This window comes from Salvelinus fontinalis, chromosome 4, assembly GCF_029448725.1.
Source record: "Salvelinus fontinalis isolate EN_2023a chromosome 4, ASM2944872v1, whole genome shotgun sequence".
Taxonomy (NCBI): Eukaryota; Metazoa; Chordata; class Actinopteri; order Salmoniformes; family Salmonidae; genus Salvelinus; species Salvelinus fontinalis.
The window spans coordinates 50,587,438-50,615,412 of NC_074668.1; the positions used below are offsets into that span (position 1 = coordinate 50,587,438).

The 27,975-nt window shown below is 41.0% G+C and overlaps 1 protein-coding gene across 2 annotated transcripts in view; it reads right to left on the minus strand.

Annotated features, from left to right (window-relative positions):
* The window catches only part of adam9 (ADAM metallopeptidase domain 9), a 98,964-nt gene that overhangs the window by 56,014 nt on the left and 14,975 nt on the right, over positions 1–27,975 (minus strand). For both annotated transcript variants that reach the window (XM_055920493.1, XM_055920492.1), the window contains exons 2-4: positions 27,425–27,528; positions 23,653–23,711; positions 9,911–9,989 (exon numbers count right to left, since the gene is read on the minus strand). In XM_055920493.1, coding sequence (XP_055776468.1) covers positions 9,911–9,989; positions 23,653–23,711; positions 27,425–27,528 — 242 coding nt within the window. The remainder of the gene's footprint in view (positions 1–9,910; positions 9,990–23,652; positions 23,712–27,424; positions 27,529–27,975) is intronic.

The window sequence follows — 27,975 nt, forward strand, 5'->3', positions numbered from 1 at the left end:
GAAATCATAATGTGGTTGCTTTTGAAATGTAGGCAATGGCATTCATGGAGGCAAACAGACCAGTTCCAACACAGGCTTGATGTAGAATTGAATGAGATTGGCAATACAAAAAAAATGATAGGCCATTTCTTGCCTCCTGCTGTGAACAAAGGAACATGTGAGACTCCTGATTGTCAATTACAATAACATTTGACTGACTTGATCACAACAGTACTGATTTTAATCAAAATATTGAAGTGTGTTTCCTGTTACTCAGCATTTGTCATTAGACAGCGTTGTCACAACATGCCTGTACGACCATGATCCTTTAATCCAGATCCACAGATCCCCCTTTCTGATAGGATCCCTGGGGATCCTGAGTCAGACGACAGGGGATCATGACAACCGGACAGCACAGCCTTCTATAGTCCCACTCTCTAGGGGTCAAACAAATTCCAAAGAGTCTACAAACATCCCGCCCCTATCTCTGTAATGTCTTCTGATATACTGTGAACATGGCAAGATTACCATCTCTGTGACCTTCTCAATGTAAAACAAATGCAGAAGATGGACGTCTTCACACACCACCCATATTTCATCTATCTAGCCAAAAAGGAGAGAAAGTGCTGGGGATGGTCTAGTTCTATTCTATGTCCCTCTCCATCTCAATCACTTCTTCAGTGTATTGATCAATAAAATAGGCTACACATTTAAAAAACTTTTATTTAAAATTAAATAATTCAAAAGGCATTCCTGACTGAACAGTAGGTCTGTCTGTAAGCCAGACGGTTACATCATCTTCCCAGAACTGCTGCTCTTAGTCATGATTTTTGTGAGCTAAGTTAGGACTCATTATGAATATGCAGAGGGGGAAACCAGTGCTTAAAGTAAGAATGCGCAATACGCTTTCTTCTGCAAAATGCATACATTTCCACAAAACATAGCTGATACCAGTACTAAAATGTCAGCGTCATACAGGAAGCAATACAGAGCTGGACTTCAGCAGTAAATAGTGTGGAGGACAACTGAATGATGACGTGATGAATGTGTGTCTTTAACCCAACACAACTCCCTTCCTCCATCTGTTCTGGCTCCATCCAGACAAAACAGGAAATGAATAGTGATGCACCGATATTACATTTTTGGCCGATACCGATATTTTCCTTGCCAAAAAACCTGATAGCTATAACCGATATTTAACATTTTAGCGGCCTTTTAAGCATTCTAGTAGTTAAATAGTTAACACACACACACGCAGCAGTCTAAGGCACTGCATCTCAGAGCAAGAGGTGTCACTACAGTCCCTGATTCGAATCCAGGCTGTATCACAGCTGGCTGTGTCTCCTATTGGGAGACCCATAGGGCGGCGAACAATTGGCCCAGCGTTGTCCGGGTTTGGCCCGGTTAGGCCGTCACTGTAAATAAGAATTTGTTCTTAACTGACTTGCATAGTTAAATAGAGGTTAGACACACCAAAAAGTTATTTTGTTGGCATTTACGTATGTCCCCATTTCTTTCACTTAATTGCTGCGCTGTTTCTTGTTCATTTGTTCAGTCGTTTCATTCTCAAACGGGATTTCTATGGAACACCGTTTGTGTCTTTGCATGTCAAAGAAGATACATTAACAATAAGCTTGTTGACCAAGGCCCTGAATATGACTGCACATAATAATTTAACATGTTCATACATTGTTTATGTAGTTATTACACATTGATTACTCTATCAATCGTATTTTATATGTCACAACGATTCATCGATACATATGCTATGATGCTGGTCAAGTTCTCGCACACCTACAGTGCTGGTCATTAAAAAAAAAGCTTGCTAGCTCATGGATGCAAACAATGTTCTTCCACAAAACATAGCAAAACGACATCTGTTTCAGTAGCTGTATAGCTAGGTGTCATCTAAAATAACCCTAATTTATAAGACAGTTCTTATTTGATTAATGGTGTTCGGACCCAAGCTAGCCACAATAAGGATTAGCCACAATAGTGGACTTTGCTGTTAGCCTTCAAAATGAAAATGTCATCGACAGTGCGGCAAATGCATACAAATAGTAGAATTAAGCAATAATTGAATAGATCATGCTAAATGAGGTTGGAATGTTGTAAAAAAATAAATCAACATAAGGCAATTTGTTAATTTGACAAAAGACTTGAAATCACACCGGATGTATTACACTTTATAATTTCATTGGGAGCATACTTATTTCACTGTACAGCCTTACCTATGGATTGTGGCTCAATGACATGGGGTTTCAGTCTACTAAGTGACACCCAGAGAACATTAGCGTCGTAGCTCTTATTGCAGGAACCAGAAAGAACTGTTTATTGAGCCAAATGTATTGTCAACCTATGTGTATTGAACACTATTCCAGAGGAAAAACAATACTGCGTGGATATTTTGAAGTTGGGAAAAAATATCTTGGGTATTGAGTAGAGGTCAACCGATTATGATTTTTCAACGCCAATACCGATTATTGGAGGACCAAAAAAAGCTGATACCGATTAATCAGATGATTGTTATATATATTTGTAATAATAACAATACTGAATGAACACTAACTTTAACTTATTACATAAATAAAACCAATTTAGTCTCATATAATGAAACATGTTCAATTGTTTAAATAATGCAAAAACACATTGTTGGAGAAGGAAGTAAAAGTGCAATATGTGCCATGTAAGAAAGCTAACGTTTAAGTTCCTTGCTCAGAACATGAGAACATATGAAAGCTGGTGGTTCCTTTTAACATGAGTTTTCAATATTCCCAGTTAAAAAGTTTTAGGTTGTAGTTATTATAGGACTATTTCTCTCTATACCAGTTGTATTTCATATACCTTTGACTATTGGATGCTCTTGTAGGCACTATAGTATTGCCAGCCTAATCTTGGGATTTGATAGGCTTGAAGTCATAAACAGCGCTGCGCTTCAAGCATTGCGAAGAGCTGCTGGCAAACGCAGGAAAGTGCTGTTTGAATGAATGCTTACGAGCCTGCTGCTGCCTACCATCGCTCAGTCAGACTGCTCTATCAAATATCATATCATAGACTTAATTATAATAAACACACAGAAATAGGAGCCTAGGTCATTAATATGGTCAAATCCGGAAACTATAATTTCGAAAACAAAACGTTTATTCTTTCAGTGAAATACGGAACCTTTCCACATTTCATCGAACGGGTGGCAACCCTAAGTCTAAATATTGCTGTTACATTGCACAACCTTCAATGTTATGTCATAATTACGTAAAATTCTGGCAAATTAATTACAGATTTTGTTAGGAAGAAATGGTCTCCACACAGTTCGTAATGAGCAAGGTGGGCCAAACTGCTGCATATATCCTGATTCTGCTTACACTGAACGCAAGAGAAGTGACACAATTTCCCTAGTTAATATTGCCTGCTAACATGAATTTATCTTAACTAAATATGCAGGTTTAAAAAATATATACTTCTGTGTATTGATTTTAAGAAAGGCATTGATGTTTATGGTTAGGTACATTTGTGGAACGAATGTGCTTTTTTCGCGAATGCGCTTTTGTTAAATCATCACCCATTTGGCGAAGTAGGCTGTGATTCGATGATAAATTAACACACCTCATTGATTACATACAACGCAGGACAAGCTAGTTAAACTAGTAATATCGTCAACCATTTTAAGATTGATTATTTTTTATGAGATAAGTTTAATGCTAGCTAGCAACTTACCTTGGCTCCTTGCTGCACTCGCGTAACAGGTGGTCAGCCTGCCACGCAGTCTCCTCGTGGATTGCAATGTAATCGGCATCCAAAAACCCAGATTACCGATTGTTATGAAAACTTGAAATCGGTCCTAATTAAATCGGCCATGCCGATTAATCGATCGACCTCTAGTATTAAGTAGACTGTTACCCCCATTTAATTGATCCTCAATCCTTAGGTAAAGCTGTACCGTGCAATATGTCAATACACACAATAGGCTGACTGGGGAGGTGATTTCACACAGTCATGCGAAAAGAGCTACAACGCTAATATTTGGGTAAACTCTTCACAGTTGTGTTCTGTGGGTGTCACCGAGTAGACAGATACCCCATTTCATTGCTTCACATTCCAACCTTGTTTAACATTATCTAGTCTAAATATGGCATGATTCCACCAATTGTAACCTTCAACATCACTTTCAAAAAGGTACTTGTATTTTGAAGTTAAACCACAAATTGGTCAGGTTGAGCCTCACTAGCCAGATGAAGCAAGCTGCCTGCTTATAACATTAGCTTTGGGCAACAGGGTTAAATAGCAGGCTAGCTATATATTTTCATGAACTGAAGTTCATTTGGCGAACAACAAGTGGCTACATAGCTAATACTTAATCTCAACGATTCCTAAATCATTGCTAAGAATAATGAAAACGACTGCAGTTTCTACTGGTCATTGTTTTCAGGCTGGTTGTATTGGTGCTAGCTCGGTACCAAGCTAAAGCTAGCTAGCTTCCCCAGAAAGTGCGGACGAACAAATAATGCTTTATTACCAACGCGGTAATGTAAACACATTGCTCGTGGCCGGTGTTTGCAAATTTTTTTACAGCTTTGCAGGTGCTCCTGATAGTAGTGGTGGCACTTGGCTTGCACGTGCAAATAGTTTTGTCAAATAGTGTTATTTGACGTGTATCTTTTTTGACACACAAAGACCCAAACGGCGTTCCATAGTATGTCGTGAAGCTAATAGTGACACTATTACTGTAATTCCGGTAGGGCAACATCTGAAAAATAGCACACTTAGTAGTGTGTACCGGTCCTCGACCATTCGCGAAAGCCAACTTCACCCACGACAGAGAACGGTTGATTGTCACAGGCAATGAATTCCATTATCTTAGTGTTAATGGATTCCGCCGTTGTGTTGTCTCGATGAAATTTTCTTACTCTTTCAAATGACTGCTTGACTTGTTTACTGCTCGATCCACACAGCAGACATTGTTGGCTAGGTTAGGAATGCTGTGTTGCAGCTGTAGCGCAACATTTTACATGGCGTCATTACGTCATGTACCTACATTATATAGTTATGCACGTCAGCTTTGACATCGGCGTTAAACTAGACATCGGCCGATACCGATGTTGGCATTTTTAGCTAATATCGGCCAATTCCGATATGTTCACCGATATATCATACATCCCTAGAAATTAACACCAATTAATTAGTAGATAGAACTATTCAATTGTACCTTCACGATCCTGACAGGAGGGCTGTAACAGTCTTGTAGAGCACAGGAGACCCAAGTTCAACCCAGTCGGTCTCATACAAATAGGACATCCAATCAAAAAGACTAAGAAGTAATTGTGGATGGTTGTACTGAAGTGACTGTTTTTATGGGATAGTAGTATCATTTTAACATGAGTTTCTGTTTTAAAGAAATATAGTTATCCATTAAATTACAAAACAGGTTGTGGAGAAGAGGCCATTTCCACAGCACACGTTTCTATACAAGGCAGTCGCAAAGCAGTCAATAAAAAGCTATGAGAAAGAAGTGCATTTGAGAGATGCTAAATGGGTGATACATTGTCAGTGCCCTGTTGGGTTAGGTGATATGAGCATACCGGTATTATCATATATCACGATAAATGATAGTCAGGTCCAAAATTATTGGCACCCATTATAAAGATGAACAAAAAAGACTGCATAAAATAAATAATTCAAATACTGAGCTACTGTATGCTAAAAAAAATGTTTTTTAATATTCTTTATACTAATACAATTGCACATGAAAACAGAGCTCTTTGGCCACACATATCAGTGGTGGGTTTTGGGTTGAAAAATAATATGCATACACATATACTATAAAACATGGTGGTGGATCTTTGATGTTATGGGGCTATTTGGCTTCCACTGGTCCTAGGGCCCTTGTCCTGAACTTTTTCCAGTATCAGGACATTGTATCCAAAAACCTGGTTGCCTCTGCCAGGAGGCTGAAACTTGGCCACAAGTGGATCTTCCAGCAAGACAATAACCCCAAGCACACATCAGAATCCACAAATAAATTATTAATTGACCACATAATCAACATTCTGCAATGGCCATCTCAGTACATAAGTGCAGACAAAGCATATCAAGGATCTGGTAAGATTATGTTGTTTGGAGGAATGGTCTAAAATCCATCCCAATGTGTTCTCCAATCTCATAAAACATTATAGAAAAAATCTCAAGATATTCAAAACAGATGTATTAGTTTAAGAATATAATTTCCCACATTTTTTGAGCATACAATATAGCTCAGTATCTGTATTATATAGTTGCGCCAATAATTTTGGACCTGACTGACTGTGCATGTACACACACACACACACACACACACACACACACACACACACACACACACACACAGAGTGTACAAAACACTAGGAACGTCTGCTTTTTCCATGACAGACTGACCAGGTAAAAATCTATGATTCCTTATTGGTGTCACTTTTTAAATCAGTATAGGTGAAGGGACAGGTTAAACAAAGATTTTTAAGCCTTGAGACAATTGAGACATGGATTGTGTGCTATGGAAACACATTTGAAGTCTAAGATTTCACTTCACTGGAACTAAGGGGCCTTGTCCGAACAAAGAAAAAATGCCCAAGACCATTATTCCTCCTCCACCAAACAATACAGTTGCCACTATGCATTGGGGCAGGTAGTGTTTGCATGGCATCCGCCAAACCCCGATTCAGACTGCCAGATGGTGAAGCGTGATTCATCACTCCAGAGAACCCGTTTCCACGGTATACCTCCACTACACTACTTTGATACACATCAGTAGGGATTAAGTGAGTATAAGCAATGCCCACTGAAAGAAAAGCGGGTATACGGATTATACCTGCGTCTACCCTCCACTACAACATTGGCCCAACTCGTTTTACAAAAAGTGCACTCTCCTACATGAGTGCGCTGGTATTACGGTTTCTGTCCTTTCAGAATCAAAAACCTGTCACACACTGAAGGCCTCCTATTGGTTTGCCACTGTGCAAACATGTCTATAATAACAGATAGGCTGTTAAGATATTCATGTTTCAAGAAAGGAGTATGTATATACAGTGCCTTCGGAAAGTATTCAGACATTCCCTTTTAGCACATTTTGTTACGGTACAGCCTTACTCTAAAATGGATTAAATAAAAAAATCCTTAGCAATCTGCACACAATACCCCATAATAACAAAGTGAAAACAGGTTGTTCAACATTTTTTCAAATGTATTAAACAGAAATACCTTATATAAATAAGCATTCAAACCCTTTGCTATGAGACTCGAAGTTGAGCTCAGGTTCATCCTGTTTCCCTTGATCATCCTTCAGATGTTTCTACAACTTGGATTCCACCTGTGGTAAATTCAAATCAAATCAAATTTTATGTCACATACACATGGTTAGCAGATGTTATTGCGAGCGTAGCGAAATGCTTGTGCTTCTAGTTCGGACCATGCAGTAATATCTAACAAGTAATCTAACCTAACAATTTCACAACAACTACCTTATACACACACACACACAAGTGTAAAGGAATGAATAAGAATATGTACATAAAAAAATATGAATGAGTGATGGCCAAACGGCATAGGCAAGATGCAGTAGATGGTATAGAGTACAGTATATACATATGAGATGAGTAATGTAGGGTATGTAAACATTATATAAAGTGACATTGTTTAAAGTGGCTAGTGAAACATTTATTACATCAATTTTCCCATTATTAAAGTGGCAAGAGTTGAGTCAGTATGTTGGCAGCAGCCACTCAATGTTTGTGATGGCTGTTTTTCAGTATCTCGGTCCCCGCTTTGATGCACCTTTACTGACCTCGCCTTCTGGATGATAGCGGGGTGAACAGGCAGTGGGCTCGGGTGGTTGTTGTCCTTGATGATCTTTTGGGCCTTCCTGTGACATCGGGTGGTGTAGGTGTCCTGGAGGGCATGTAGTTTGCCCCCGGTAATGTGTTGTGGAGACCTCACTACCCTCTGGAGAGTCTTACGGTTATGGGCGGAGCAGTTGCCGTACCAGGTGGTGATACAGCCCGACAGGATGCTCTCGATTGTGCATCTGTGAAAGTGTTTTTGGTGACAAGCTACATTTCTACAGCCTCCTGAGGTTGAAGAGGCGCTGCTGCGCCTTCTTCACCACGCTGTCTGTGTGGGTGGACCTTTTCAGTTCGTCCGTGATGTGTACGCCGAGGAACTTAAAACTTTCCACCCTCTCCACTACTGTCCTGTCGATGTGGATAGGGGGGTGCACCCTCTGCTGTTTCCTGAAGTCCACAATCATCTCCTTTGTTTTGTTGACGTTGAGTGTGAGGTTATTTTCCTGACACCACACTCCGAGGGCCCTCACCTCCTCCCTGTAGGCCGTCTCGTCGTTGTTGGTAATCAAGCCTACCACTGTAGTGTCATCTGCAAACTTGATGATTGAGTTGTAGGCGTTCATGGCCACGCAGTCGTGGGTGAACAGGGAGTACAGGAGAGGGCTGAGAAGGCACCCTTGTGGGGCCCCAGTGTTGAGGATCAGCGGGGTGAAGATGTTGTTACCTACCCTCACCACCTGGTGGCGGCCCGTCAGGAAGTCCAGGACCCAGTTGCACAGGGTGGGGACCCAGGGTCTCGAGCTTAATGACGAGTTTGGAGGGTACTATGTTTTTAAATGCTGAGCTGTAGTCGATGAACAGCATTCTTACATAGGTATTCCTCTTGTCCAGATGGGTTAGGGCAGTGTGCAGTGTGATTACTATTGCGTCGTCTGTGGACCTATTGGGGCGGTAAGCAAATTGGAGTGGGTCTAGGGTGTCAGGTAGGGTGGAGGTGATATGGTCCTTGACTAGTCTCTCAAAGCACTTCATGATGACGGAAGTGAGTGCTACGGGGCGGTAGCCATTTAGCTCAGTTACCTTAGCTTTCTTGAGAACAGGAACAATGGTGGCCCTCTTGAAGCATGTGGGGACAGCAGACTGGTATAAGGATTGATTGAATATGTCCGTAAACACACCAGCCAGCTGGTCTGCGCATGCTGAGGACGCGGCTGGGGATGCCGTCTGGGCCTGCAGCCTTGCGAGGGTTAACACGTTTAAATGTTTTAATCACTTTGGCTGCAGTGAAGGAGTGCCCGCAGGTTTTGGTAGCGGGCCGTGTCAGTGGCACTGTATTGTCCTCAAAGCGAGCAAAGAAGCTGTTTAGTCTGTCTGGGAGCGAGACACTGTGGTCGGCGAAGGGGCTGGTTTTTCTTTTGTAGTCTGTGATTGACTGTAGACCCTGCCACATACCTCGTGTCTGAGCCGTTGAATTGCGACTCTACTTTGTCTCTATACTGACGCTTAGCTTGTTTGATTTCCTTGCGGAGGGAATAGCTACACTGTTCGTATTCGGTCATGTTTCCGGTCACCTTGCCCTGATTAAAAGAAGTGGTTCGCGCCTTCAGTTTTGCGTGAATGCTGCCATCCATCCACAGTTTCTGGTTGGGGAATGTTTTATTAGACTGAACATGATTTGGATAAGGCACAAACAAGTCTAAGTAGTTAAAACGCTGTCAGTTACACTTCAAACTTTAGGTCACACTATTACTGCCTGCAGATGATATTCCGCTGAAACTAGGCAGCACGCATGTGAATATATTTCAAGTGCTTTGCGATGGTGTAGGGTACTTTATGCATGATTTCACTATGTACTACATAATTGATGTAGCACATAGGCTTAAAAATCCTTCTTCAACTTGTCTCCTCCCCTTCATCTACACTCCTTGAAGTCGATTTAACAAGTGACATCAATAAGGGATCTTAGACTGACCAGGTGAAAGCTATGTCATGGAAAGAGCAGGTGTTCCTAATGTTTTGTACACTCAGTGGAAAACACAATATTTAACAAGGGCATATTATTGATATGAAAATATGGATATCGCCTACCCCTAGTACCCTTAGGTTATCTTAAACGGTCTTACCTGCATTGGAGGTCTGTTGGTTATTAGAGATCCATCCTTGGCATGTGTGTACACAGTGAAGTCCTTAGGGAGCAGTAGCCTACAAAACAAAACACACGCTGACGTTACACCCTCTGTCAGGAATTACACATCAGATCATAAGTATCAGAGCCGGGTAAAAAGTCAACGTCTGATTAAAAATGAATGGTAATTTTAAATTAAGTAAAATTGTGGGACTTGCTTTACCTGTTATTTTTTGATGTTGTGGTAGTTAAAGGAGTTAATATTTACTTGAACCCTAGACTTTCTCCACATTTTGTTACAGCCTTATTCTGAAATGGATTCAATATTCCCCCCCTCAATCTACACACAATACCCCATAATGACAAAGCAAAAAAGTTGACATTTCTGCAAATGTATAAAAAAAATATAACATTTACACAAGTATTCAGCCCTTTACTCAGTACTTTGTTGAAGCACCTTTGGCAATGATTACAGTCTCGAGTATGACGCTACAAGCTTGGCACACCTGTACAGTCGTGGTCAAAAGTTTTGAGAATGACACAAATATTAATTTTCACGAAGTCTGCTGCCTTTGTATGTTGGCAATTTGCATATACTCCAGAATGTTATGAAGAGTGATCACATGATTGGCAATTAATTGCAAAGTCCCTCTTTGCCATGCAAATTAACTGAATCCCCAAAAAACATGTCCACTGCATTTCAGCCCTGCCACAAAAGTACCAGCTGACATCATGCCAGTGATTCTCTCTCACAGGCGTGAGTGTTGACGAGGACAAGGCTGGAGATCACTCTGTCATGCTGATTGAGTTCGAATAACAGACTAAAAGCTTCACAAGGAGGTTGGTGCTTGGAATCATTGTTCTTCCTCTGTCAACCATGGTTACCTGCAAGGAAACATGTGCAATCATCATTGCTTTGCACAAAAAGGGCTTCAAAGGCAAGGATATTGCTGCCAGTAAGATTTCACCTAAATCAACCATTTATCGGATCAAAGAACTTCAAGGAGAGCGGTTCAATTGTTGTGAAGGCTTCAGGGTGCCCAAGAAAGTCCAGCAAGCGCCAGGACCGTCTCCTAAAGTTGATTCAGCTGCGGGATCGGGGCATCACCAGTACAGAGCTTGCTCAGGAATGGCAGCAGGCAGGTGTGAGTGCATCTGCACGCACAGTGAGGCGAAGACTTTGAGAATGGCCTGGTGTCAAGAAGGGCAGCAAAGAAGCCACTTCTCTCCAGGAAAAACATCAGGGACAGATTGACATTCTGCAAAAGGTACAGGGATTGGACTGCTGAGGATTGGGGTAAAGTCATTTTCTCTGATGAATCCCCTTTCCGATTGTTTGGGGCATCCGGAAAAAAGCTTATCCGGAGAAGGTGAGCACTACCGTCAGTCCTGTGTTATGCCAGTGGGCTCACTCACAATTTCACCTAAGAACACAGCCATGAATAAAGAATGGTACCAACACATCCTCCGAGAGCAACTTCTCCCAACCATCCAGGAGCAGTTTGGTGACGAACAATGCCTTTTCCAGCATGATGGAGCACCTTGCCATAAGGCAAAAGTGATAACTACGTGGCTTGTGGAACAAAACATCAATATTTTGGGTCCATGGACAGGAAACTCCCCAGACCTTAATCCCATTGAGAACTTGTGGTCAATCCTCAAGAGGTGGGTGGACAAACAAAACCCCACAAATTCTGACAAACTCCAAGCATTGATTATGCAAGAACGGCCTGCCATCAGTCAAAATGTGGCCCAGAAGTTAATTGACAGCATGCCAGGGCGGATTGTAGACGTCTTGAAAAATAAGGGTCAACACTGCAAATATTGACTCTTTCCATCAACTTCATGTAATTGCCAATAAAAGCCTTTGACACTAATGAAATGCTTGTAATTATTCTTCAGTATTCTATAGTAACATCTGACAAAAATATCTAAAGACACTGAGGCAACAGACTTTGTGAAATTTATAATTTGTGTCATTCTCAAAACTTTTGTCCATGACTATTTGGGGAGTTTCTCCCATTTTTCTCTGTAGATCCTCTCGAGCTCTGTCAGACTGAATGGGGAGCGTCTTTGCACAGCTATTTTCAGGTCTCTCCAGAGATGTTCGATCGGGTTCAAGTTCGGGCTGTGGCTGGGCCACAAGGACATTCAGAGACTTGTCCAGAAGCCATATATTGGACGACCAAAAGTCCTCGGTTCTTGCACGCCTCCAACAGTTTTAAATATATATTTTTCCATATATGGACACATCCTATGAGTTTTAATCAAATCAACTATATTCACTGAGCTTGTCTGATTCTTTAAGCTCAGACTTGCGCTATGTAAAATATATATACATTTTTAAAAAAGACAGCAAGTGACTATCACCCATTGTCTGTCTCTCTCTCCTCCATGCTGCAGCGACCACCACAGAACATCAAAGTGTTTAGCGCGCTGTCCGTGTTGCTGAAGCTGGAACCTAATTACATCCATTTCTGACTGAAAAGTTGTTACCGAAATCTGTAATTTATTTAGGAAACATATTCCTTATTCTCTCAACTCTTGCCCTATTTACGTGATACATGTATGCGTCTCATGCACTTGACCAAAGACATAGCATGGACATAGCATGGGAATAGTATTACTAGAGAACGTTGGTAAGGTAATTATTAGGAATGCACAATATATAGGTGAACATATCGGAATCGGCCAATATTACCTATAAATGCCAACATCAATATCGGCAGGATGTCTAGTTTAACGCCGATGTGCAAATCTGATGTCAAACCTGACGTGCATACCTATATAAAGTAGGTACATGACATAATGACGCCATGTAAAATGTTGCACTAGATGTGCAACACAGCATTCCTAACCTAGTCAACAAGTCGAGCAGTCATTTGAAAGAGTAAGAACATTTCATCGAGACAACTCAAAGGCGAAATTCATTAACACCAAGATAATGGAATTCATTGCCCTTGACAATCAACCGTTCTCTGTCGTGGGTGAAGTTGGCTTTCGCAAATGGTCGAGCACACTTCTAAGTGTGCTATTTTTCAGATGTTGCCCTTCCGGAGTTACAGTAATAGCGTCACTATTAGCTTCACGACATACTATGGAACGCCGTTTGGGTTTTTGCGTGTCAAAAAAGATAAATGTCAAATGTCACTATTTGCACGTGCAAGCCAAGCGCCACCACTACTATCAGTAGCCCTGTCAAAGCTGTACAAAACATTCTGCAAACAAGCAAACAACGGCCACGAACGATGCGTTTACAATACCGCGTTGGTAATAAAGCATTATTTGTTCGACTGCAAATTCTGGGGTAGCTTGCTGGCTTTAGCTTGGTACCTAGATAGCACCAATACAACCAGCCTGAAAACAATGACCAGTAGAAACTGTAGTCATTTCATTATTCTTATCAATGATTTAGGAATCCTTGTGATTAAGTATTAGCTAGGTAACCACTTATTCACCTATTGAAATTGAACTTCAGTTCATGAAAATACATAGCTAGCCTGCTACTTAACCCTGCTAGGTGTTGTGAAGCTTGCCACATTAAGGATTAGACACAATAGTGGAATTTGCGGTTTGCCTTCAAAATAAAAGTACCTCTTTGAAGGTGATGCAGAAGGTTACAATTGGTGGAATCATGCCATATTTAGACTAGATAATGTTAAACACGGTTTTGTTGCTCTCTTGCCATGTAAAAATTACTGACATGGCTTATTCGGACAGCACTAAAATTACTGATGCACATAATTACATTACCTGAACTCCCCCAGTAAAACTCATCCCATCCGGATAGGGCACAATAGGGCCTGACCTATATATTTTGGTCTGCCGCCATAGGCAAGACCAAAATATTCCGGCCCTGCAAAACTAGAATAGTGCAGTAGGCAAAATTATATTGAAAAGATGTCTAAAATACATATTTTCCAGACGTTGAAGTTAAGTTCAATTTAGGGTTTGAATTAAAAGGTGAAAAGCTATTTTCCCTATATTAAAAATATTTTCCACATGCTTAAAAATACATATTTTCCAGACACTGAAATCAGGTTAATTTTAGGTTCTAAATGAAAGTTGAAAATAAGTCATTTATAGATGTCTGTTTGGACCAAATCAAGGCTGTTCCAGACAGGACAAAATCTGAACCAAACATAAACGTCTATGATTGGTTTTAGGTCCGGACCAAACTGAACCAATGTCCGTGTTTGTGGAAATCTAAGGCCGGTCCGGAACAAAAAAATAAAACTTGACTAAAGAAATCTCGGTCAACCAACAGCCGATCGCCTCATGCGACTAAATGGGGTCAGCCCTAGTTGTCTTGGCTGTGTGATTATGGTCATTGTCCTGGCATAATGCTGCCACCACCATGCTTCACCGTAGGGATGTTGCCAGGTTTCCTCCAGACGTGACGCTTGGTTTCCTCCAGACGTGACGCAGACGTGACGCTTAGTATTCAGGCCAAAGAATCTTGTTTCTCATGATCTGAGTCCTTTAGGTGCCTTTTGGCAAACTTCAAGTGGGCTGTCATGTGCCTTTTACTGAGGAATGGCATCCTTCTGGCCACTCTACCATGCATGCCTGATTGGTGGAGTGCTGCAGAGATGGTTGTCCTTCTGGAAGCTTCTCCCACCTCCACATAGGAACTCCGGAGCTCTGTCAGAGTGACCATTGGGTTCTTGGTCACCTCCCTGACCAAGGCCCTTCTCCCCTGATCGCTGAGTTTGGCCAGCTCTAAGAAGAGTCTTGGTGGTTCCAAACTTCTTACATTTAAAGAATGATGGAGACCACTGTTTTTGGAGATTTTCAATGCTGCAGACATTTTTTGGCACCCTTCTCCAGATCTGTGCCTTGACACAATCCTGTCTAGGAGCTCTGCGGACAATTCCTTCAACCTCATGTCTCAGTTTTTTCTTTAACATGTACTGTCAATTGTGGGACCATATATAGAGGTGTGTGCCTTTCCAAATCATGTCCAATCAATTGAATGTTACCACAGGTGTACTTGAATCAAGTTGAAGAAACATCAAGAATGATCAATGGAAACTGGATGCACTTGAGCTCAATTTGAGTCTCATAGCAAAGGGTCTGAATATGTAAATAAAGGTATGATTTTTTAATTTCAAATAAATTTGCTAAAATCAACAAAGAAACTGCTTTTCAAGAAAATGTTTTAGTCCATTTTAGAATAAGGTCGTAACGTAACAACATTTGGAAAAAGTTAAGAGGTCCGAATGCACTGTATACTGTAGTCAAAGTTACATTTAGTAAGATAATTGCTCTGATTACATTGACATACTACTGTTTAAACCTTATTACACCGAACAAAAATATAAACGCAATATGTATTGTTGGTCCAAAGTTTCATGAGCTGAAAGAAACGATCACAGAAATGTTATATTCATACAAAAAGCTTCTTTCTCTCAAAAGTTGTGCACAAATTTGTTTACGTCGCTCTTAGTGAGCATTTCTCCTTCGCCTCGACAATCCATCCACCTGACAGGTGTGGCATATCAAGAAGCTGATTAACAGTATGATCATTATACAGGTGCACCTTGTGCTAAGGACAATACTGCCCTACCAAGCAAAAAGGCAAACTGCTCATTTGGTTAAAAATGAGTTAGTCATTTTTGCAACATTAAATACATGCTTAATCATGTGGAGAAGAATCCTACCTCTATTGTATTTGTTTTGGAGAAAATGGGGGTCATGTTTGCAGTAACTGCATAACGTTACTGTGAAACCAAGGTAAATCAAATCAATTTTTCTCAGTTCCACGCTACAGTATGAGCAGTTACTGCTTTTTTGATTGGCAGAATAAAAAGGCAGAATAAAGTGTCACTAAAATGAGCAGTTTTGTCAAAACACAATGCCACAGATGTCTCAAGTTGAGGGAGCGTGCAATTGGTATGCTGACTACAGGAATGTCCACCAGAGCTGTTGCCAGTTGATGTTAATTTCTCTACCATAAGCCACCTCCAATGTCATTTTAGAGAATTTGGCAGTACGTCCAACCGGCCTCACAACCGCAGACCACATGTACCCACGCAAGCCCAGGACCTCCACACCCGGCTTCTTCACCTGCAGGATGGTCTGAGACAAGCCACCCGGATAGCTGATGAAATTGTGGGTTTGTCAGAAACCGTCTCACGGATACTCATCTGCGTGCTTCTCGTCCTCCCCAGGGTCTTGACCTGATTGAAGTTTGGCGTCGTAACTGACTTCAGTGGGCAAATGCTCACATTCGATAGCCACTGTCACGCTGGAGAAGTGTGCTCTTCACAGACAAATTCCGGTTTCAACTGTAACCAGGCAGATGGCGTTGTGTAGACGAGCAGTTTGCTGACGTCAACCTTGTGAACAGAGTGGCGCATGGTGGCGGTGGGGTATGGGCAGGCATAAACTACGGACAACAAACACAATTACATTTTATCGATGGCAATTTGAATGCACAGATATAGCGTGACTGAGGCCCAAAGTCATGCCATTCATTCGCCGCCATCACCTCATGCACAGCCCCATGTCGCAAGGATCTGTACACAACTCCCGGAAGCTGTAAATGACCCAGTTATTCCATGGCCTGCATACTCAGACATGTCACGCATTAAGCGTGTTTGGGTTACTCTGGATCAAAGTGTACGACAGCGTGTTCCAGTTTCCAACAATACCCAGCAACTTCGCACAGCCATTGAAAAGGAGTGGGACAACATTCCACAACCAACAGCCTGATCAACTCTATGGAAAAGGAGATGTGTAGAACTGCATGAGGCAAATGGTGGTCACACCAGATACTGACTGGTTTTCTGATCAACTCCCCTTCCTTTTTTTTTAAGGAATCTGTGGGAATGCAGATATGCATCTATTGGTCAGTCGTGTGAAATTGATACATTTGGGCATAATGAATTCATTTCAATTGACTGATTTCTTTATATTAACTTTAACTCAGTAAAATCTTTGAAATTGTTGTTTATATTTTAGTTCAGTGTACTTTGGATGTGGGGCACATTATCAGAAATGACTACATTGACTACTACACTTTTATACACTCTCCTACTAGAATACCACAGTATATGCAGACTAATAATAGCGCACAGAAAACAATGAGGCATTGTTAAGGTTTTAAATAAGCTTTGAGTATTTAAAAAAACAAAACGTATTTGGACGATAGCGGGATGTTCATGAAGTCCTCTCTGGGCTGGAGGGGGATAAGTGGGAAGAGGGATCCAATGGCCGTAAAGGGGAACCCCTTCCCATGGAGCATTTCTTGGGGGAACACAAAAGTTAACTGAGCAAAGCTTGGTTTTATTTTTTTGTCTAATTCCGTTTGCCGTTTTGTTTTACCTGAATTCCGCTATCACTCTCAAAATCATACTTAGAAAAACAACCAAATTGGATGTGCTTAAATCACATCAGGAAACCACTTTTGAGGTCTGTGAAAAATTGAAGAAATTGCATTTTTGGGTGTAGTTACCCTTCAATACAAGTGCGCACCAGCAAGAGAATGTGTTTGGTTAGCAATGTTTCTGTAGCGCTCATGTGATTGCAGCATTTTCGAAACAAATGGCTACTGGATTTATGCAAATAATCATTACATAATTCTGCCAGGAAGGCATAGGATCCTTTGTAGTTAACATTTAATTGAGTTTTTTGGGGAAAGCCTTTCCAGCTCTACCAGGGTTATCATTAGAATCTTCACTAACGGCTACACAACGTGTAGACATACACGGACACGCAGACGGGCATTCCTGTGCCATTTCAGAAATTTGCAGGAAAAAACTAAATCACTCATGTATTTTGTTCATGTCTTATGATTAACTTGGGCAAATGAATTACTTTCCTAATAAGTTCAATACATTTAGTTGACTTCTTGCCAAGTTCAATTCATTAAAAAAAAAATATTGTTGAATTCCGTTTGCATTCTCCGCAACACCGATTTTAGAGGGCACTATATAGAGTACCACACCTACTAATTCAAGTTTTTTTTCTTTATTTGGACTATTTTCTACTTTGTAGAATAATAGTGAAGACATCAAAACTATGAAATAACACATATGGAATCATATGAGAAAGTAGCCATCACTCTTGAAAGTAGCCACCCTTTGCACACCCTTGGCATTCTCTCAACCAGCTTCATGAGGGAGTAACCTGGAATGCAATTCAATTAACAGGTGTGCCATGTTAAAAGTTCATTTGTGAAATTTCTTTCCTTCTTAATGCGTTTGAGCCAACCAGTTGTGTTGTGACAAGGTGGGGGAAGTATACAGATCATAGCCCTATGTGGTAAAAGACCAAGTCCATATTATGGCAAGAACAGGTCAAATAAGCAAAGAGAAACGACAGCATCATTACTTTAAGACATGAAGGTCAGTCAATTAGGAAAAAAATCAAGAACTTTTAAAGTTTCGTCAAGTGCAGTTACAAAAACCTTCAAGCGCTATTATGAAATTGGCTCTCATGAGGACCGCTGCAGAGGACAAGTTCCTTAGAGTTAACTGCACCTCAGATTGCAGCCCAAATGAATGCTTCAGAGTTCAAGTAACAGACATCTCAACATCAACTGTTCAGGGGAGAATTTGTCCCTTGGTCTGATGAGTCCAAATTTGCGATTTTTGTTTCCAACCACTGTGCCTTTGTGAGACCAAGTAGGTGAATGGATTACCTGGCAGGACCATCTCACAGTAGTGAGATAAGTTAGTTGTACCCGACTGATGATGTGTTGTTGCAATAGTAAGGTAAGCCTACCACATCGCCATCATACATGAGTTCATGTGTGGTTCCCACCGTGAAGCATGGAGGTGGTGGTGTGATGGTGCTTGCTGGTGACACCGTCAGTGATTTATTTAGAATTCAAGGCACACAACCAGCATGGCTACCACAGCATTCTGCAGCGATATGCCATCCAATCTGGTTTGCGCTTAGTGGGACTATAATTTGTTTTAGCTATTTGACCAAGGAGAGTGGAGTGTTGCATCAGATGACCTGTCCTCCACAATCACCAGACCTCAACCCAATTGAGATGGTCCGCAGAGTGAAGGAAAAGCAGCCAACAAGTGCTCAGCATATGTGGGAACCCCTTCAAGACTGTTGGAAAAGCATTCCAGGTGAAGCTAGTTGAGAGAATGCCAAGAGTGCGCAAAGCTGTCAAGGCAAAGGGTGGCTACTGAAGAATCTCAAATATAAAATATATTTTGATTTGTTTTAAAACTTTTTTTGGTTACTACATGATTCCACATGTCATTTCATAGTTTGGATGTCTTCACTATGATTCTACAATGTAGAAAACAATAAAAATAAAGAAAAACCCTTGAATGAGTAAGTGTGTCCCAACTTTTGACTGGTACTGTATATCTGCCGTTGATATGGCAATGTAGGAGGATAGAGTACTTTGGAGGAGCCAGGAGCGTGTCTTTGGTAATCGGACGAAGGGCACTCTTTGAAAACAAGAGAAGAACAAGAACAAGCAAAACAAGCAAAATCCAGGTACAAGCAACATGCAGGTACAGTAATGCATGTGAATAATGAAAATGCACGCTCAGTAGACCATTTAAAACCCCTTTATTCATAGGCTACTTTTGGCTGATGACCAGGATAAAAAGACACACCTATGTGATGCTGCTAAACCAGCCTTGGTTAAGGGGAGGGTAGGCTGTGATTGGTTTTTAAATCAATATAAACGAAAATGGGGGGAAAGCAATCGTTCTTTAATGTTTATCAATATTCAAAAGGCACTCGCACATCTGAGCAATCTTTTTTGCAGGTGCATGGTTGAACAAGATGAAGGAAAAAGGAAATTGCTCTTGATAGTATCTCTGATCTTTAATAAGTTTACGTATCGGCCTCACGGCCCTCGTCAGAGCTTTCGGCAATACGTAAGCTTATTGAAGATCAGTGATACTATCAAGAGCAGTGTAATGTTTATCAATATGAAATTCACCGGCCCAAAAGGTACATCTCTCCTTCCATGGGAAATGTGCATCATGGTTGGATAGGCTGCACTTCCTCGCTCAAAACCCATGTCATTATCAACTGCGTTACCGTTAAGACCTGATTTTTGAGGCTCTTAAAACGTTCACATTCGCGTAGCATGAAATGGACACTTTTGCGCTCATTTTTAAGGACACACGTCAAATATTGTCACCCCTCCCACCTCGCAACAGCAGCAAATGAGCATACACTCTTGGGAAAGAATTTGGCAGGGTATTTTTTTTAGGAACAACAGAGCCTATAAGAACAGAACTCTTATCATTTAACTGCATCTGTAACGTCTGACCATGTCCTTGGCTGACAACATTTGAGCTGACAAACTCAGCCTCCTAAGCGAGTAGTGTTTACAACTGGAAAATGTCAACTCTGCATTTCTCCGTCAAAGTGCACAATTTCAGAAAACCCTCAGGTTTGCCGTGGGGGCAGCTCTGAAAAAGACAAACTACAAGTGTACCTTTGGATTCCGATATCACTATGAGGAAAGCATCACTGTAGCTTTAAAAGACTGGTAGTAGAGCACTGTGCCTCTTAGCCACGCAGTGTGCAGGATAACATGGCATAATGGACCTAGCCACAGACCAGCCTAACGCGAATTAATTTGGGGGCTGCTCTGCAACTTTTATAGATGGAACAGAAATGCTGCGGTGTATATTTAATTGCTACATAAACGATTCCCTTCTAAAGGTCTAATGGGCTGCAGGCCGAGTTGCCCACGCGTAAGCCCTTGCACTCTGCCTCATCCCTGGTCAGGAACATCACTTGACAGGGGTGCTATTGGACAGTTGCTGAATCCCAAAATCAACCCCAAACCCCTGGTTACTCCTGCAGAAATAATCTGAAAGGTATGGGCATTACTGCACCTTGACTTCTAAATAAACTAGGTTGAGTTTGACATATTGCTAATACTAACTATGAGAGAAACAACAGAACAGTGGCCGAGTGCCTCTGACCAGAATATCGTCCGCCAAATTCTGTTCATTTTCCAACAAATCCTACATGCAGGGGATTGGGGGCTAGAGGTAGATTTGAATTCAGTGTGTGATACTGCTATACTAAAGCCCTGTCAATAATCATCAGCATGCCTGTTGTTAAAGATTTTTAAGGGACACCATGACATTTAATCACTTTAGATTAGATACACAATGTCGACAAGTAGGCTTGGGCTGTATACCGGGGTATTTGGAAATAGCCACAGGAAGGTATTTTTTAAATAAATTGCGTTATTTGTAGATACTTTCAGTAAATACCTGCAGTCAATTTGTGCAATATGTTAGGAGATAAAGTTGATCGCGTTCATTTCACCTGTCACATAAGCTTCATAACGAAAAATGATTGGTAGTCCCAGTCACGTGGTGTTTGTTAACAAGCACACAACGATGAGACCGGAGCCTGCACTGTTGTGCAGCACTCACCAGGTAATCGAGTTAGAGTATGGAATTCACAACTAAACGTTTGCCAGCCAGATATCCTATACCTATTAAGTTAAGTGTCAAAAATATGCTAAACGCTCTACAGTTGTGCATTTGGTTTGCTAATTTAGTAGCTAGTTAGCGATCTAGCTAAGTGGTTAGCTTCTTCCAAAATCAAGCTTATTTTGGTGACAGCAGAGAATCCCCTCCTGGCTCAAGAGCCTTGCTGTCTAATATTTGTTTTGTACATGATGCAAACTGTATGTAACATGTTTTAGTTACGTGTATTACTTAAAACCTGTTGAGGATAGAGGGCGCTATTTTCACTTTGGGGAAAAATCGTGCCCAATTTAAACGGCCTCGTACTCTATTCTTGCTCGTACAATATGCATACTATTATTACTATTGGATAGAAAACACTCAAGTTTCTAAAACTCATTTGGCAGCAAACTTCCTGTCAGAAAGTGAAAAATCTGAAATCGAGGCTCTGTTCCAGGGCCTCCCTATTAATTTGCTTGAAATGTATGACTATACATGCACTTCATACGCCTTCCACGAGATGTCAATAGGCAGTGAGAGGTGAAATGGGGAGTCTAGCTATATCTATGGTCAAAAGAGAGGTCTTGGAATAACATGACCCCAATTTCCTTTGATCAGGAAGACGCGGAAGGACATCAGCTTTGGCTTCTGAAAAGCTTTCCTTATAGACGGCTAATATCTCCGGCTTTGATTTTATTTGATAAATGTGATAATATCATCGTAAAGTATGTTTTTTCAATATAGTTTTATCAGATTACTGAAATTTTTTTCGGGAGTTTTGGCGTGTTCCGTTCTCTGCGTTTGGTGACGATGGACAGCTTCGCGCCACTTGGCAAGTTTTGGTTGCTAAATCAACAGACGAAGAGGACATTCTAAATCCAAACAATGATTATTCTGGACAAAGGACCCCTTGTACAAGATTCTGATGGAAGCTCACCAAAAGTAGGACCCAGTTATGATGTTATTTCGTATTTCTGTCGAAAATGTTTACTATTAGTTTCCGCCCAGATTTTGGGTGCTCTCTCGCTATAACGTAAGCTGTATGTCGTACTAAAGTTATTTTTAGAATTCTAACACGCCGATTGCATTAAGAACTAGTGTATCTATCATTTCCTGTACAACATATATTTTTTTGTAAAGTTTATGATTTGGTCAGAATAGGTGAGCGTCAGAAATATATCCGGAGATTCTGGAAAATAGTTGCTACGTTTTCACAATGTATAACCACGGATTTCAGCTCTAAATATGCACATTTTCGAACAAACCATATATGTATTGTGTAATATGATGTTATAGGACTGTCATCTGATGAAGTTTATGAAGGTTAGTGAAATAATTTATACCTTTTGCTGGTTTTGTCGCTATCGCTACTGTTGCCTTGAATCAATGCTGTTGTGTGGTTGGCTATTGTAGTAAGCTAATATAATGCTATATTGTGTTTTCGCTGTAAAACACTTAAAAATCGGAAATATTGGCTGGATTCACAAGATGTTTGTCTTTCATTTGCTGTACACCATGTATTTTTCATAAATGTTTTATGATGAGTATTTAGGTATTTCACGTTGGTCTCTATAATTACTCTGGCTCCTTCAGTGCCATTTGTGATGGTAGCTGTGATGGTAGCTGCAATGTAAAACTATGATTTATACCTCAAATATGCACATTTTTCAAACAAAACATAGATTTATTGTATAACATGTTATAAGACTGTCATCTGATGAAGTTGTTTCTAGGTTAGTTTGGTTGGTTTTGTGCAAGCTACCTGTGCTGTGAAAGAAATGTCTGTGCTTTTTTGTATTTGGTGGTGAGCTAACATAAATATACGTGGTGTTTTCGCTGTAAAACATTTTAAAAATCGGACATGTTGGCTGGATTCACAAGATGTTAATCTTTCAAATGCTGTATTGGACTTGTTAATGTGTGAAAGTTAAATATTTCTCAAAAATATTCTTAAATTTCGCACTCTGCCTTTTCAGTGGAATGTGGGAGGAGTTCCGAAGTGGGACCCCGGGGCTAGACAGGTTAATGATCTGGGATATCTGTCCTGCAAATACTTGGGTCAGAGGATGGATAAAATGTAAGCAAAGCGCTTGTTAGTATTTAGTTAGCATTCTCTATTGGATGTGTACTTGTTAGCATTGCTAAGCTTTGGATTACAGAGGATCAGTGGGGTTTGAAAATAGCGCCCCTTGTATTCAGTGCCGGTATTAACGAATATCCCAGTATGGCACAAGGTCGGTATGAAGGTATGACAATCTGGATACCGCCTAAGCCGATCTACAAGAGAAGACAAGGGAGAACATGGGTGGGCAATACGTACTCATTCTTCTCCAGGACAACAACGTGCTCTTTTCCCATGGCACTGATGATATAGGACACCTGTAAAAGCAAAGACAACTGGAGTCATTTCAATGCTGGATTTGGATGGACAAACAAAGCGGAGTGACAGGGTAACTCAGTCATTGGGTGCATTCATTAGTGCACACCGTAGCAAAACATTTTGCAATAAGAAACACGCTGCAACAAAAACGAGCGTTTCTTATCGAAAACGTTCAGGCTAATACCTCCCTGTTTCAGGCCGTTTGCTTTCGTTTGGTTCCTAGTGAACGAACCCAGTACTTAGGTGTGTAACCAACAGACCCCAGAGGAATGAAAGCAAACAAGTAGTACTTGGATGTCTGTCGATGTAGAAACATGGGCTATTTGACTCACCAATCAAGGCAAACCAAATAAAAGCAAGACCAAAGCTATTTGTAGATGTCTTCAAGATGCTGTCATTGAAGCTGAGGAAATAGAAGGTGGCCAGTCAGTGTCCTCGGTCTGGAGTCTGAATCTCTTAATAGGTTAAATGGTGTCTAGCCTAAAAGGACATGTGTTGTGAAAACCTGTGAAGAGACTAAATTTGACACAGTTATTCCAGTGAATCAGAACCGTCTCATGGTTACAGATTACTCACTTTCATCGAGGCGCAAACCCGCGAGATAAATTTGAAGGCCGAAAAAAAGTAAACACTGGTCATCTTGAATGTTCCACCAACAATTTAATAGTTTATTTTTTAAACAGTGTTTTGGTCAATAGACCTTCATTAAGGTTTACAGAGGCTGCGTCCCAAATGGCACCCCATCCCCATTCCCTACATAGTGCACTACTTTAGACCAGGGCCCAACTATATAGGCGATAGGGTGTCATTTGGAAAGCAGCCTCAGAGGCATGACAGATGGTTGAACTGTGTAATTGTGCCACTAGTCACTGACCTTTTAATAATGACATTAGGAGGCTGCAGAGAGGAAGACCAGTTGTGACTGGAGGCAGATTAGTTAGTTTAGTTTTGCTGATGCCAGTCAGTCAGTGCAAGCGTGTGTGCGCACGCGCGCTTGCTTGTGCGCTTGTCTGAGTGAGTGAGAGAATTAATGACAAAAACATATCTTTCCTTGTTGACAGAGGTAGATGATGAGGTTGGGGTAGGGCTGGGCGATAAGGCCAAAATATAATATGGTATTTTTCAAATTTGATGGTATTTTATGTTTTTGATTAATAAAAGTTCTACATTTGCTTTATGAGTAGTGCGTGACCCTAGGGTGGCAACACATATATTCTAAATGATTTCAATGGGTCTTTCTCCATTCGGATTGTTTTATACGGTTCAATTCAACTTCAACCTAAATTAATTTCCAGCATTTCCATAAATTTCTGCATTTCCTGCACTCACTTGAGACCATTTCCACACTGCCACGATATGGGCAAAAATACTAAGCCTTATTTTTAACCAAATGTTGCAATTGCGATTTAGATCAAAACACGAGTGAACTTTTGTAATCATGGAAATAGAATGTTTATTATCATTCTATAGTTAGGATATAAATAATAGTGGGCACTTTGATTAGTGTTGTCTGACATAACATCAAATGAAAATACCATGGACAAGTTATTGTGACAGGGTAGGAACCAAAGTGATGTTCAGAGTGTTTCCTAGGGGACCCTATAAATATTTGGCTAAATTAAATCTTTATTTATATAGCCAACATATCATGCTTTGCCTATTCCTCTTTGATTTAGAAGATACTGTTGCACAAACTACATGCTGATTTAAGCCTCCACCAGTACTGGTATCAGGCTGTATTAGCTAGCTTCGTTTGCTCTGACCCATTACTTTTATTAGCTAGTTAGCTATCTAGCGATTAGCATTAGTGTCTAACACGATTTAGCTTAACTTGCTAAGAAAATACAAAGTTGTTTGCAGATGTAAGAAACACAAACTAATATTGTAATTATAGAACGCTTGTGGATTTATATTGTCATCAACATTGTTGCATTGACCATGCAGAATGAAAGAATGTGTCTCGTGGTCAAGCAACAACAAATGCGCTCCTTGAGTGACTAGGTCTCTGTGTGTGTGTGTGTGTGAGAGAGTGAGTGAGAGAGATGACTCAAGTAGTGGAGTAAACTATAACAATGGACGTTACACACAGCGTATCACATTTAACAAACCAAACATTCAAATACCGTTTTAGAAGGTGAAGTAAAACCCAAACCGGTCTGTGCATAAATACCGGTATATGGTAAAATACAGTATACTGCCCAGCCCTAGGTTGGGTGTAGGGGACCAATAAAGACAGGGCCAGGTCTGCAGCTGTCAACTTGATTCACTGGCCTTGTATTTACTTGGTAGGCCGTCATTGTAAAACATAATTTGTTCTTAACTGACTCGCCTAGTTAAATAAAGGTTAAATAAAAATATTACTCTAGAAAACAGGAGAAAAGTCCTTGTTTGTTTGTGCCATATAGCAGGTGTGACATGGGGTGGAGGAGGCTAACCACAGGTGTTGGTGCTTTTTCAGACTCCTCCTACCCCCCCATAGTGTGGGCATCTGTTTCTCACAGATGGTTCCTGTGAAAAATCCGCAGCACGGCTGGAGGGAGAAGTTTTGGGATAGGCTAGTGGTGCTCTGGATTGGTGTTCTAGATGCTGTCAATTCCATTCCTTCAGCCATTTTGAGGCTGACTGACATTCCCCTAGCACTGTCTAGCACTCCCCCCAGTGCCTTCTAGTCCCAGGATAACTGAGGCCAACACCCATCCATCCACACACCACAGCCAAAAACTGATATTCACCCTCTCATCTTCTCCCCACCTATGGTTTATGACTGCAATGCCTTGAGTTAGCAAATTCACCATATTTTAGGGAGTGGGAAGAGATAGACAAGATCACAGAGAGGGTAGAGAGAGAATGTGTCACAAGGCAGTAGGCCAGTTTCGAAACCTTGCCGACCCATGCCAACCGCTAGAGGATAGACCATCCAAGCCATGCAAATTAATAAACTTTAGTCACTTATGTAAGGGTGCACATATACTACATTTTAGTAATTTTTAAGAGTGACTTAACGGAGGAACTAGGATTGAGGAATTAGGGTTAAGTGCCTTGCTCAAGGGCAGATATTTTTCACCTAGTTGGCTCGGGGATTCAAAGTCCATTGCAGCACAAAGAAATGACAGAGCTCTTTTGTCTGAACACACCCTCAAAACTTTCACACTCCTTCATACGGAATTCTCACATTTTACCCACTCCTCCAAGTCTCTACGGAAGGGGGGCTGTCTGTTTGGAAGGCAACATGCTCCAACACGCTATCCAGGAAGAAAAAACAGCTAAGAATACACAACCATAGTAAAAACTCTGGATCGTCCACTGTCTTGAGAGTCTAGAACATAAAACCAGCGACTCCCTGAATTCTCGAAGATGTGACATTATCACAGACAATCTACAAACAAAATGTGGAGGATGGCTTTTCAGAGTACAAATACTGTAGAGTTCTTTCTTATTCAGAGTTTTCAGAGGTCAGAGTGAATAGGAAGTGGCAGTGGGCTACCTAGAAATATTACCACTCTGACATTTCCTGCCAGAGTTGTTAGAGAGCTGGAGAGGAGAGTGAGAGACAAAGAGAGTGGAGAGAGAGAGGGATCCCAACACAGGGAGGGAAGTCAGGAGGAAACTAACTCACTATCAGCACCACACACTGATAGACGCTGACAGCAAGGACTTTAGAGGTGAACAACAGCAACAATGCTTTCTCTCTGTATGTATTGCCATGGTTTACCTGGTTAGAATCTGAGCTATCCATGTCTCTCCTCTGCTTCCCAAAGCGCTTGGGTATGGTGACTTCATATGAGGAGAACTGCGAGGTCTGATGCGATGCTGACCCTACAAGAAGAATAACACCATTATGACTGTTATATTGTGCATAGTATTGCAATAGATCATCAACAGACAGTTACATTAGTCATTTCAGAGGATCATAACAGCAGTCAAGGAGCAGTGTGGTATCAAAGCAGACATACCTTCGAAATGCCACTACATTGCCAATGAGAGAAATATTTTTCAGTCTACGCTACTGTATATGGTCATGTTTATAGCAAATAATTTATTTTCATTCAACTGCTACGTAACCTACTGAGGCTGTGTGAGTGAGTGAGAGGGAGAGACCACTGTTTCGCTTGAGGTCAGGGCAAGGAGCAGGGAACAATACAGGCATCTTCCATCCTCCTCACAGTCAGGAAAACTGCTCTCTGAAGATATGAGATAGAAGTGCTGATGATGCTAACCCCACACAGTCTCTCCGGCTGCCCGACCCAGGCCAACGTCAAGCGT